The 11,670-nt window shown below is 27.5% G+C and overlaps 1 protein-coding gene across 1 annotated transcript in view; it reads right to left on the bottom strand.

Moving 5' to 3' along the window:
- Positions 1–11,179: 11,179 nt before the first annotated feature.
- LOC107457857 (uncharacterized) overlaps positions 11,180–11,670 on the bottom strand; it is a 4,942-nt gene continuing 4,451 nt past the window's right edge. Inside the window, exon 2 of the mRNA XM_052251755.1 lies at positions 11,180–11,297. Within this exon, the coding sequence (XP_052107715.1) occupies positions 11,248–11,297 (50 nt within the window). The 3' untranslated portion in view covers positions 11,180–11,247. The remainder of the gene's footprint in view (positions 11,298–11,670) is intronic.

Genomic DNA, 11,670 nt, shown 5'->3' with positions numbered 1-11,670 from the left:
GAAAAATTTATTGTAAAAATAATTTAAAAATAACATATAATATAAAAGTGTGATATGATCAATTAGAGATAAGAGACAACGTCTATGGTAATAAATTGTAATTTTATAAATAATAAAAACCTGTATACTTTTTTAGTAATTAATTTTAGAACATTAATGCTTATTTTTAATAGTATCGCAAAATTCTTATATACAATGTAAATACATAATTTTAATATACATTAATCAATATTTTTAAATTAAGAGATAATAAGAAAATATGTGGGTGAATAGTGATATTTAATTTTCTTTTTCTTGTTGAATGGTAAAAATGTGATGTAATCGCTCTATCGAAATAACTATTATAATATTGATTAACTTTTGATAATATCTTTGTTTTTCTTTTTAAAATTCTACAATGAAGAAATATAAGAAGCCAATAGAGTATTTGTATAATTTGTACAATGAAGATTTAGAGATGTTCAATTCAGTAGAATATCAGATGTTTATTGTCCCTGATATTCGGATGGTTATTCTAAATAGTATGGGTGTATTATGTTTGAAAAATTAGTAATATTTTATTCTCGATGTTCATTTTTTAACTCATATTGGGCCAAATAAATAACTCATCATACACATTGTACAAATATTCTATTGACTCCCTAGCAAAATTCTTCTACAATTGGATTAAAATTTTATATATTATAAATTATTTTTATAAAATTTTATGTCAATTAAAATTACTGAAAACACATTTAATATATATTTATGTATGTAAATCTTGGATAAGATTTTAAGTTTTTTTTTATGGGACAAATTTCTAAAAGTTAAGATGGGGTCTTAGCTAGTCTCCGTTATATGAAGACATTACAACAATTCTAGCATTTTGCGGCGGTTTTTGGAGCTGTTTTACAGCAGTTTTGAACTGTTGTAAAATATTTCGCGACGGTTAATTAAATGCTGAAAGATAGGACGCGGATAAACGGTTAGCGGTGATTTTTTTCAATTGTTGAAATAACCGCTGCAAAATGTGAATTGGTTTTGCAGCGATTATCATCCGTTGCAGTATGAGGGTGAAAAATGATATTTTCATAAATGCTGCTAAATGTCAGTGATTTGAAAACAAAATCGTTTTATGGCAAGTGATAACCATCGATACATATCAGAAAAATGAAAAATATGATTATTTTGCGGCGGTTAAAAACTGGCGCCAAATTCAAAATTTCCATTAAAATTTTAGATTTTTTTATTATTTTACTTCTTTTAAAAACGCCTGTTTATTAAATATTTATTTTTTATTTTTAACTAATTTAAAAAAATCACAACCAAGTAAAACAGCCAAATAACATAACAAACTAAATTAAATATATGTTATAAAATTTAACATAACAAGAAATTGCCTCCCATTTTGTTTATATAAAAATTATTACAAATTTAAATGTTCATCTAATTTTAATTTTTATAGATGAATTTATATTCATTTTTAAGAGAGTGATAGTGCCCTCCCAAATTTGATAAAGTATACTTTTTGTCCCTAAAATTTGACAAAAGTTTTTAAAATACCCTTAAGTTTAATTTTATTTCAATTTCGTTCCAAAAGTTTTCGATTTGCATCAAATATACCCTTGACGGCTAATTTTCAAAAAATTTAAGACCGATTCAACAAAAACTTCATAATTTTTATTCATTATTATTAGATTGGTCTTAATTTTTTTAAAAATTTAGCCATCAAGGGTATATTTGATACAAATCAAAAATTTATGAGACAAAATTAAAATAAAATAAAACTTAAAGATATTTTTAAAACTTTTGACAAATTTTAGAAATAAAAAATATACTTTATCCTATATATAAATATATAATGTTTAATTTAATAATTTATTTTTTATATGTACATACTATTTTATAATTCTTTAGACAATTATTAATTATGAGTACAAGTCATATTTATAAAATGTAAAGTATCCATATTATGGTAATAAATTGTAATTTTATAAATAATAAAATCATATATAAATTAAATGATTATAAGAATAATTTGTCATTTTTTTATTAATGGGTTAATTTGTCATTGAAATTTGTCATTTGAAGATATCCTCTTAACAAGAGATTAGAGTATCTAAATTCATATTCCAATGCAATGTTGAGTTGGAATGATCCATATTATTCAACTTTGTTTAGGCCATAAACTATGAATTAGACATACTTATAGAGGAATTATGGGTGGCCAGTACCTTTTTTTCCATACTTATAATTGGGTGATGTTAATTTAACCATTTAAAAAGAAACATATAATAAAAAGTTTAAATTTTTCTCGCTGGAAAAGAAAAAAAGAGAAAAATGTGTTGTGAGGAGGATAGATAAAAATGAATGTCTATTTATGAGCTAATTCAATTTTCTTATGTTAAGAGGAACAAATTTTTACAATAAAACAAAATTAATGAGGTTTAAAAAGTAAACTTTGTATGCCTATAAAAATATGAATTGAGATAAAAGAATTACACAAGTAATAATAAAACAAAAATACTTTTTTTTCTCATACATATATAAACTATCTTTCTTTTTTCTTTTTGAGTATACGTTACTACATATATATAATATTAATAAATATATAAATTATTTTTATTATAGTGAATAATAGTATTGGTAAACATTAATACTAGAGTCTGATATTTATATTTTTCTATTTTATATTTATTTCTCTTCCTTATTTATTTATTTTACAACACGTTATCAGCATGAAACTCTAATCAAATTTTAGAAAAACTCAGGTAATAAATTTTTATTATGTCGAAACTCTCTCATCTTGAATTTAATACTCTTGATATATTTAGAAACAATTATTTATCATGGATACTAGATACTAAAATCCATCTTGATCCAATGGATCTTAAAGATACCATTAAGGTTGAAAATAATACATCGCAAAAGGATAAAGCCAAAGTCATGATTTTCTTTCGTCGTCATTTTGATGAAGGATTGAAAAATGAATATCTCATATTAAAAGATCCCGCAGATCTGTGGAAAGACCTTAAAGAAAGATATAATCATCAAAAGACGGTGATACTTCCTCAAACCCGATATGAATTGACGCAATTGCGTCTACAGGATTTTAAATCCATAAGTGAATATAATTCAGCAATGTTTCGAATCACCTCACAAATGAAATTATGTAGGAAAAAGATAACTGATAATGATATGTTAGAGAAAACTTTCTCAATCTTCCATGCCTCGAATGTGCTCCTACAACAGCAGTATCGAGAAACAAGATTTGAAAAATATTCTAAACTAATTTCTTGTCTTCTTGTTGCTGAACGTAACAATGAGTTACTCTTAAAAAATCATGAAACGGGTCCAGCTGGTGTCGCCCCATTTCCTGAAGCAAATGCGGAAAATCATTACTCCAGAAGAGGTAAATGGCAAAGTTTTAGTAACAAAAAAATTATGGAAGAAAGAAGAATTATGTTTATAAGAAAGAATCTCACTAAAAGTGGGATAAAAAAAGAAATAATGGGTAAATAAATTAACAAAGGATAAATATTTCCGTTGGGGTGGAAAGAGCCATTGGTCGCGTACCTGTCATAGACCAAGGCACGTAGTCGATTTTTATCAAGCATCTTTAAAAAATGACGACAAAGGAAAGGAAACAAATTTTATTTCAAATGATGTTGCTGAAAATTTCACCACTTATTATGATGTATCTGATTTATTTGAGGATCTTGAAGAAAATATTGGTCATTTGATCAATGATGAAACAGTTTAATATGTGGGTTTCTTAAGTACCTATGTAAATAAATAATATAAGAAACTTCTTGTTAAATTTTATTTTCTATGCATTTGAATTTCAAATATGATGAATATAAATAATGTTTATGAATTTCAAAATTACTGAATGTTCCAAGATAATAATAATAAAATTTTTAGTATATACTATAATTCTTACAAAAATATTTTCAATCAAGAAAAATAATTTTATGCGCATATACTTCTACTCATTTTATTATTATTATTTGTCTTTAAAGAAAATGGCAAAGACATATAGTGAAGATATTTGCCTTGTAAATAGTGCAAGTTCGCATACTATTCTCAAAAGTAATATATATTTTACCCATCTTGTGCAAAAAGAACAATATGTTAATACGATTATTGGCTCAGACAATGTGATAGAAGGCTCTGGAAGAGCTATAATTTTATTTTTTGGAGGAACTAAATTCATAATAAATAATATACTATTGTCTACTAAGTCTCTAAGAAACTTACTGAGTTTTAAAGATATTCGACGAAATGGATATCATATTGAAACAATGAATGAGGAAAATCATGAATAGTTATGTATCATAACTCATGATTTAAATAAAAAAAAGTTATATTAGAAAAGTTACCCTAACTTTCATCTGGGTTATATTACAGCAAAATTAGTGCAATTGAATCACATGCCATTGTAAACCAAAAGTTTACTAGTCCAAATGAATTAATAATTTGGCATGATCGACTGGGTCATCTGGGAACAACCATGATACGGAGAATTATTAAAAACTCCCATGGACATTTACTAAAGAACCAGAAGATTCTTAAATCTAGTGAATTTTGTTGTGCTGCATGTTCTCAGGAAAAACTAATTTTAAGGCCATCACTAGTAAAGATTGGATTTGAGTCCCTTGAATTCTTAGAAAGGATTCAAGGCGATATATGTAGACTTATTCATCCACCATGTGGATCTTTTAGATATTTTATGGTCCTAATAGATCCATCTTCGAGATGGTCACATGTGTGTTTATTATCTTATCGCAACCTAACGTTTGCGAGATTGCTTGCTCAAATTATTCGATTAAAAACATAATTTTCAGAAAATTCAATCAAAGCAATTCATCTTGATAATGCTGGTGAAGTTACTTCCCAAGCTTCTGATGCTTATTGTATGGCTAACGGAATAAGCGTTGAACATCTAGTAGCTTATGTTCACACACAAAATGGGTTAGTAGAATCACTTATTAAACGCCTCAAATTAATTACTAGACCCTTACTTATGAGAACAAATCTGCCAACTTCGACTTGGGGCATGCTATTTTACATATCGCAACACTTATTCGTTTGAGAGCAACAAGTTACCATCAGTTCTCTCCTATGTAATTAGTTTTTGGGCAGCAACCAAATATTTTTCATTAAGAATATTTGGATGTGCGATATATGTTCCCATTGCACTACCTTCTCACACCAAAATGGGACCCTAAAGAAAATTGGGGATATATATTGGATATAATTCTCCTTTTATAGTGAGGTATCTTGAGATACAAACTAAGATGTATTTAAAGCCCGATTTGTGAATTGTCATTTTGATGAATCCAAATTTTCAACGAGGGAGAGAATAAGCTTCCTGAAAAGGAACTTAACTGGAATGCACCATCCTTAATGCATTTAGATCCTCGATCAGGACAATGTGAAATAGAAGTTCAAAAGGTTATACATTTGCAAAGAATAGCAAATGAATTGCCTGATATATTTTCCGATACAAAGAGGATAACCAAATCTTATATACCAGCGAAAAATTCCCCAATTCGAATTGATGTCTCAATTGGACAAGTGGCCACTGAAACAAATTCACGACAAAAGCGTGCTAGACTTGTTGGTTCCAATGACAAAATCCTCGAAAAAAAGAGGTAAATACTATTTCTGTTGAAAAAGACATAGTAAAGACACATGCAATTGTCCAAAATTTTGATATAGTTTTAACGCCAAAAGACGTTCAGGTACTTGAAAATTGTAAAAATGACGAGATCTCGATAAACTATATCTTTATAGGATAAAAATGGGATCGAAATAAGGCAATTGTCAATGAAATATTTACCTATAATGTGGCATTAAATATTATGCATGAAAGTAAGGATCTTGAGTCAAGAACAATCAAAGAATATCGACAAAGAAATGATAGGCCAAAATGGGAAGAAGCTATGAAGGCTGAGCTAGACTCACTTGCAAAACATGAAGTCTTTGAACTTGTAGTCCGTACACTAGAAGATGTAAAACTTTTTGGATACAGATGGGTATTTATGAGAAAATGAAATGAGAAAAATGAAGTTGTATACTACAAAACTCGACTTGTGGCACAAAATTTTTCACAAAGACCCGGTATAGATTATGAAGAAACATATTCCCCTGTAGTGGATGCAATAACATTGCGTTATTTGGTCAGTTTATCCGCATATCATAAACTACATATGCATTTAATGGATGTAGTAACAGCCTATTTATACAGATCATTAGATCGTGATATCTATATGAAAGTCCCTGAAGGGCTAAAGATATATAAACCATCCAATGAATATTCGTAGGGGTTATACTCAGTTAAATTGAAAAAATCTTTATATGGTCTAAAGCAATCTAGACGAATATGGTATAGTCGTTTTACTGAGTATCTGGCCAGAAACGGATTTAAGAATGATAATATATGCCCATGTGTTTTCATAAAGAAATCTGCATATGGATTTATTATAATTGTTGTGTACGTTGATGATTTAAATATCATTGGAACCCCTAAAGAGATTTGAACAACTATAAAAGCTCTAAAAGAAGAGTTTGAGATGAAAGATCTTAGAAAGACTAAATTTTGTCTCGACCAGTAAATCGAGCATACAACAAATGGGATCTTTATTCATCAAATAACATACACAGAAAAGATCTTGAAAAGATTTTATATGGATAAGTCACATCCATTAAGTACCTCAATGGTCGTAAGGTCTTTAGATGTGGAAAATGATCAATTCCTTCCTAAAGAAGAAAATGAAGATATTCTTGGTCCTGAAGTACCATATCTTAGTGCCGTTGGAGTGCTAATGTATCTTGCTAATAATACACAACTTGACATAATCATTTGCGGTAAATTTACTAGTAAGGTATAGTTCCTCTTCAACAAAAAGATATTGGAATGAAATCAAACAAATTTTTCGATATCTTCATGGAACAGTTGATATAGATTATTTTATCCCTATGGATCCAAATCACAACTAGTTGGCTATACAGATGTAGGATACTTGTCTAATCCACATAAAAGAAGATCTCAAACAGAATATTTGTTCACATATGGTGGTACAACTATATCATGGAGGTCCACGAAACAAACGATTGCAGCAACATCCTCTAATCATGCTGAAATAGTAGCGATATATATATGAAGCAAGTCGTACGTGTTTTTTACTCAAGAGTTTGATCCAATATATTCTGTTATCATGTGGATTGATTGATCATAAGATAGCTCTAACTATCCTGTTTGAAGATAATTCAGCATGCATTACTCAACTTAAGGGTGGATACATCAAAGGTGATAGAACAAAACATATTTTTCCCAAATTCTTCTTCACTCATGATCTTCAAAATCAAGGGACAATTGATGTCCAACAGATCCGCTCAAATGATAATTTGACAGATTTATTTACAAAGTCACTCCCAAAATCCTCCTTTAAAAGATTGATACATCAAATTGGGATGCGCCGATTTCGAGATATTAAATAATGTCGACAAGTGGGGGGAGACTGTACTCTTTTTCCATTGATCAGATTTTTTTTATTGGGTTTTTCTTAACAAGATTTTTAATGAGACAGTCCCATCACAAATGATATTGTACTCTTTTTTCTTTACTAAAATTTTTTCATTGAATTTTTCTTTAGCATAATTCGAAATGGGCATTCAAAGAGAAGTATTGTGATGAGAATAGGTAAGAATAGATATCCATTTATAAGCAACTCAATTTTTCTATGTTGAGAGGAACAAGTTTTTCTGATGAAGCAAATTAATGAGGTTTGGAAAGTAAATTTGGTACGCCTATAAAAACATAAACTGAGACAAAGGATTACACAAGCAATAAAATAAAAATATTCTTCTTTTTCATACATATATAAACTCTCTTTTTTCTCTTTTTTTTGAGTATACCTTACTACATATTAGTGAATAAATAAATTATTTTTATTATAGTGAAATAATAATATTAGTAAACATTAATATTAGAATCTTATATTTATATTTATTTATTTTATATTTATTTTTATTTTTTATTTATTTATTTTACAAAAAAAATTGTAAATTTTTTCTCATAATGATTGATTGATTTTTGTTTTGTCAAATTAATGAATATTTCATAAGAAATTTGTAAGTGATTATTATTATTTCTTCTTTCGATGGACTTCTAAGTTGTAGTCAAAATTTGCTTCTCTGATTTAGTACTTACTTTACTACTTAGGGTAGCATTGGAGACAGAACGGACTAGACGAATATGTTGAATGTTGAAAAATTGAAACTCTAGAAAGACCGACGTGTAGTCCCCACTCGCAACACATAAGCATTATTAATTTATTAGTATGATTGGATGTTTGAATTATGGTTTGGTTATAGAATTTGGAGTAAATTATTAAAATGAGAGTAATGTTAGGGGTAGTAATTTTTGTGATTGTAAGCCATTAATTAGTTATCAATGATGATTTGATGGTGTGAGATTAGTGTAAAATTTTATTCAATGGCTCACATTTCTCTGTTGGTTACATGCCGGCCAAAATTTAATAAAACTGCTGCCCCCTAGACTTTTCCTTAAATGATACTCAAAGTTTATTCTGATAAAAATAATTTTAAAAAATATTAATAATAAATAAGTATTTAAAAAATTTAAAAAATATAATAAAAAATATTAAATATTAAATATAGGGTAATGTATTTAAATAAATAAAATGAGAGAATTCTTTACTTGATTGCAACATTTGAAAACTCTTTATGTGAGTGTTTTGTTTTGTTTACTATATAAACCGTGAAAGTTAACCACGATTTTAATATGTTCATAAATCGTGGGAGTTTTAGACGGATTTCAGCTGAAAAATTTTGAGCATAAACCGTGGCTGCTCACCACGAATTATGAAAGAACATAGGCAGTCATAAACCGTATTTGGTCACCACGGTCTATAAAAAAAGCTCTGAACATAAACCCTCCTACCTACTATGGTTTATGCATAGAGAAGTATAAATACATAATTCGTAGATAGTCAAACTCTCTCAACCACCAAGGTGCAACAATTTTAGTTTCAAATTCTCTCAACCACCAAGGTGCAATAATTTTGGTTTGGTACAAATGCTATCCGTGATGACTATCCACGAATTATGTATTTATATTTCTCTATGCATAAACCGTGGTAGGTAGGGAGTTATGTTCAGAGCTTTTTTCTTCATAAACCGTGGTGACCAAATACGGTTTATGGCTACCTATGTTCTTTCATAATCCGTGGTGAACAGCCACGGTTTATGCTCAAAGTTTTCCAACTGAAATCCGTCCAAAGCTCTCACGGTTTATGAACATATTGAAACCGTGGTTAACTCTCACAGTTTACATAGTAAACAAAATAAGACATTCAAGTAAAAAGTTTTCAAATGTTGCATTCAGGTAAAGGATTCTCTCATTTTATTTATTTAAGTACATTATCTTTAAATATATATTATAAAAAGTATCTTAGAAATAAAATTTTAACATAATTTTTATCTTAAAAAAATAATTTTTTTTATTTTTAAAATTTGTTAATTATATGTTAAGTAAATTTTTAATTTTTTTAATGTAAATGACTCAATTTTTTTAAAAAACATAAAAAATCTAGAAATTAAATTTGATTCTAATTTTTTTGTATATTTTAAATATTTATTCAAATGTTGTCACAAAAATTCAAATCAAATAAATAAATTGTTTATTAAATATAAATTTTTAATCATTTATTAATTATTTTATTATATTTTTTAATTATTTTATTGATAATATGTTTTAAAATTTATTATCAGTGCCTAAATTTTGCGAGTATCAAAATTGACAGTTAACTCTAAAAAGATATAAAAGCATGATTTGTGCGCAAACTATGGTTTAAGAGTTACCAATAGATCCAAACATGCAAATTTGGCCTACTTTCTGTTGGTTCAAGTATATATTAGTGCTCAACCGATGATTTTTAATAACTTATATGTTTTTGGTGGAATTATGGTATATGCGTGCATAAATATAAAACTTTTGTACACTGTATTAAGTATTAACTCATACTTTATCTTTAATGTGAATGATAAAAAATTAAAAATTCAATTTAGTGAGATTTATATCACCTTTTATACTATAGCAATATACATAGAAATGGGATCTCATACTATATGTACATTAATTATTCAATTGAATATAAAATTGGCTTCTAAACCAGTTCAACCATATCGAATTTTTTCCATTCAAATTAATAAGACGAACCAGCTTTAAATTGGACTAGTTCCCTTGGTTAGCTGCGCCTTTTTTTTCTTACCCAAAAGAAAATTTTATTTTTTAATTTTTTTCAAAAAAATTTTTAGCTATTTAATATCATATTGTTTTAAAAAGTATCTAAAGAAGATAAGTATGAGACTTGTATGGTATATAGATATTTATAGTAATTTTAAGAGTAAATAAATGGTCAAATTGGTAGAAATTACAAAAAGGCTTTTTTGAGTGATATCACAAAATAGGTTTTTTTGTGGTTTTCAAAAATATGGGGACTAAAAAAATGTATCGGACCAATTGTCATTTTTTTATATTTATAAAGTGAAATTGCTGTGGCAAATTATATTTTTTATTTTAAATTTTTTAAAAAGTAATTTGTTTGAATAAATCATAATTTTTTTCAATTTTTAAAATCAAATTTATTGAGGGCGAATTGTAGCTTTGAAAGGAATTTGTCGAGACAAATTGTACTTTAAAAAAAAATTATAATAGAATACACTGGGGCTAATTGTGAAAAGTGAATATGTTGGGGGTGAATTTCAAACACGACCATATCTACATGTATAATTCACATATTTATAGTAAAAATCATTTAATTCAAAATTATATCAAAATTAAAAAGCAATATATTTGACCTTCCTTATAACGCTAGCTTGACGAAAAAAGTATTGAACATAAGAGATATTAAAAAATAAGCAAAATTTATTATTTTTATCAGTTAATTAATTATTAATATTTAAAATATATGCTAAAAATATATTATTAAATTATTAGACTAATACCTATTAATGAATCAAACAACAGGTAGCATTAGGCTTTGGCCTCGCCACTAACAGTACAATGCAGAATAAAACGAAGCGCTCCAAAACTAAGTGATTTGTTTAACCTTTTCCAGTCACAAATTCCCTTATGATGTATCTTTGATGGAGATTCATTTGGGAATGCCTGGTTTTTGCACAGCACAAAGTTTCTTGCTCCATAATATCCTATGGGTTTCAACGGCTCTAGATCTGTTAAAAGTGGCAAAGACAATCATCGGCTTTTAATTTGCTCCTAGCATATACTGTAAAAAATGTAAATCATATCGAGATAATGTACATTTTGATTTTTAAAGTTTGTACGATAAATGAGTTTAGTTCTTGAATTTCTTTAAAATAATTAAGCTCTCCATATTAATGTAGTTTGCTGCGAGCAATTGCATAATGGTTAATTTACGTGAACATTCTTTAATTCTAATCAATATGGTATGCGATATTAGTTTATGTGATTTAATTGATGTCTATTAATTTTAATGTAATTAAGTTTTATAAACTATTTTCTGACATCGTATTGATCTAAGTATAAAGATGTTAACGTCAAAGAATCGTTACAGACTTACACTGTGTGATATTCATTTGTCTAAATCAACATTGTACTATCCAATCTTTCCAATGTGA

Source organism: Arachis duranensis, chromosome 7 (assembly GCF_000817695.3).
Source record: "Arachis duranensis cultivar V14167 chromosome 7, aradu.V14167.gnm2.J7QH, whole genome shotgun sequence".
In the NCBI taxonomy this organism is placed as follows: Eukaryota; Viridiplantae; Streptophyta; class Magnoliopsida; order Fabales; family Fabaceae; genus Arachis; species Arachis duranensis.
This window is presented reverse-complemented; position numbering and strand designations above follow the sequence as displayed.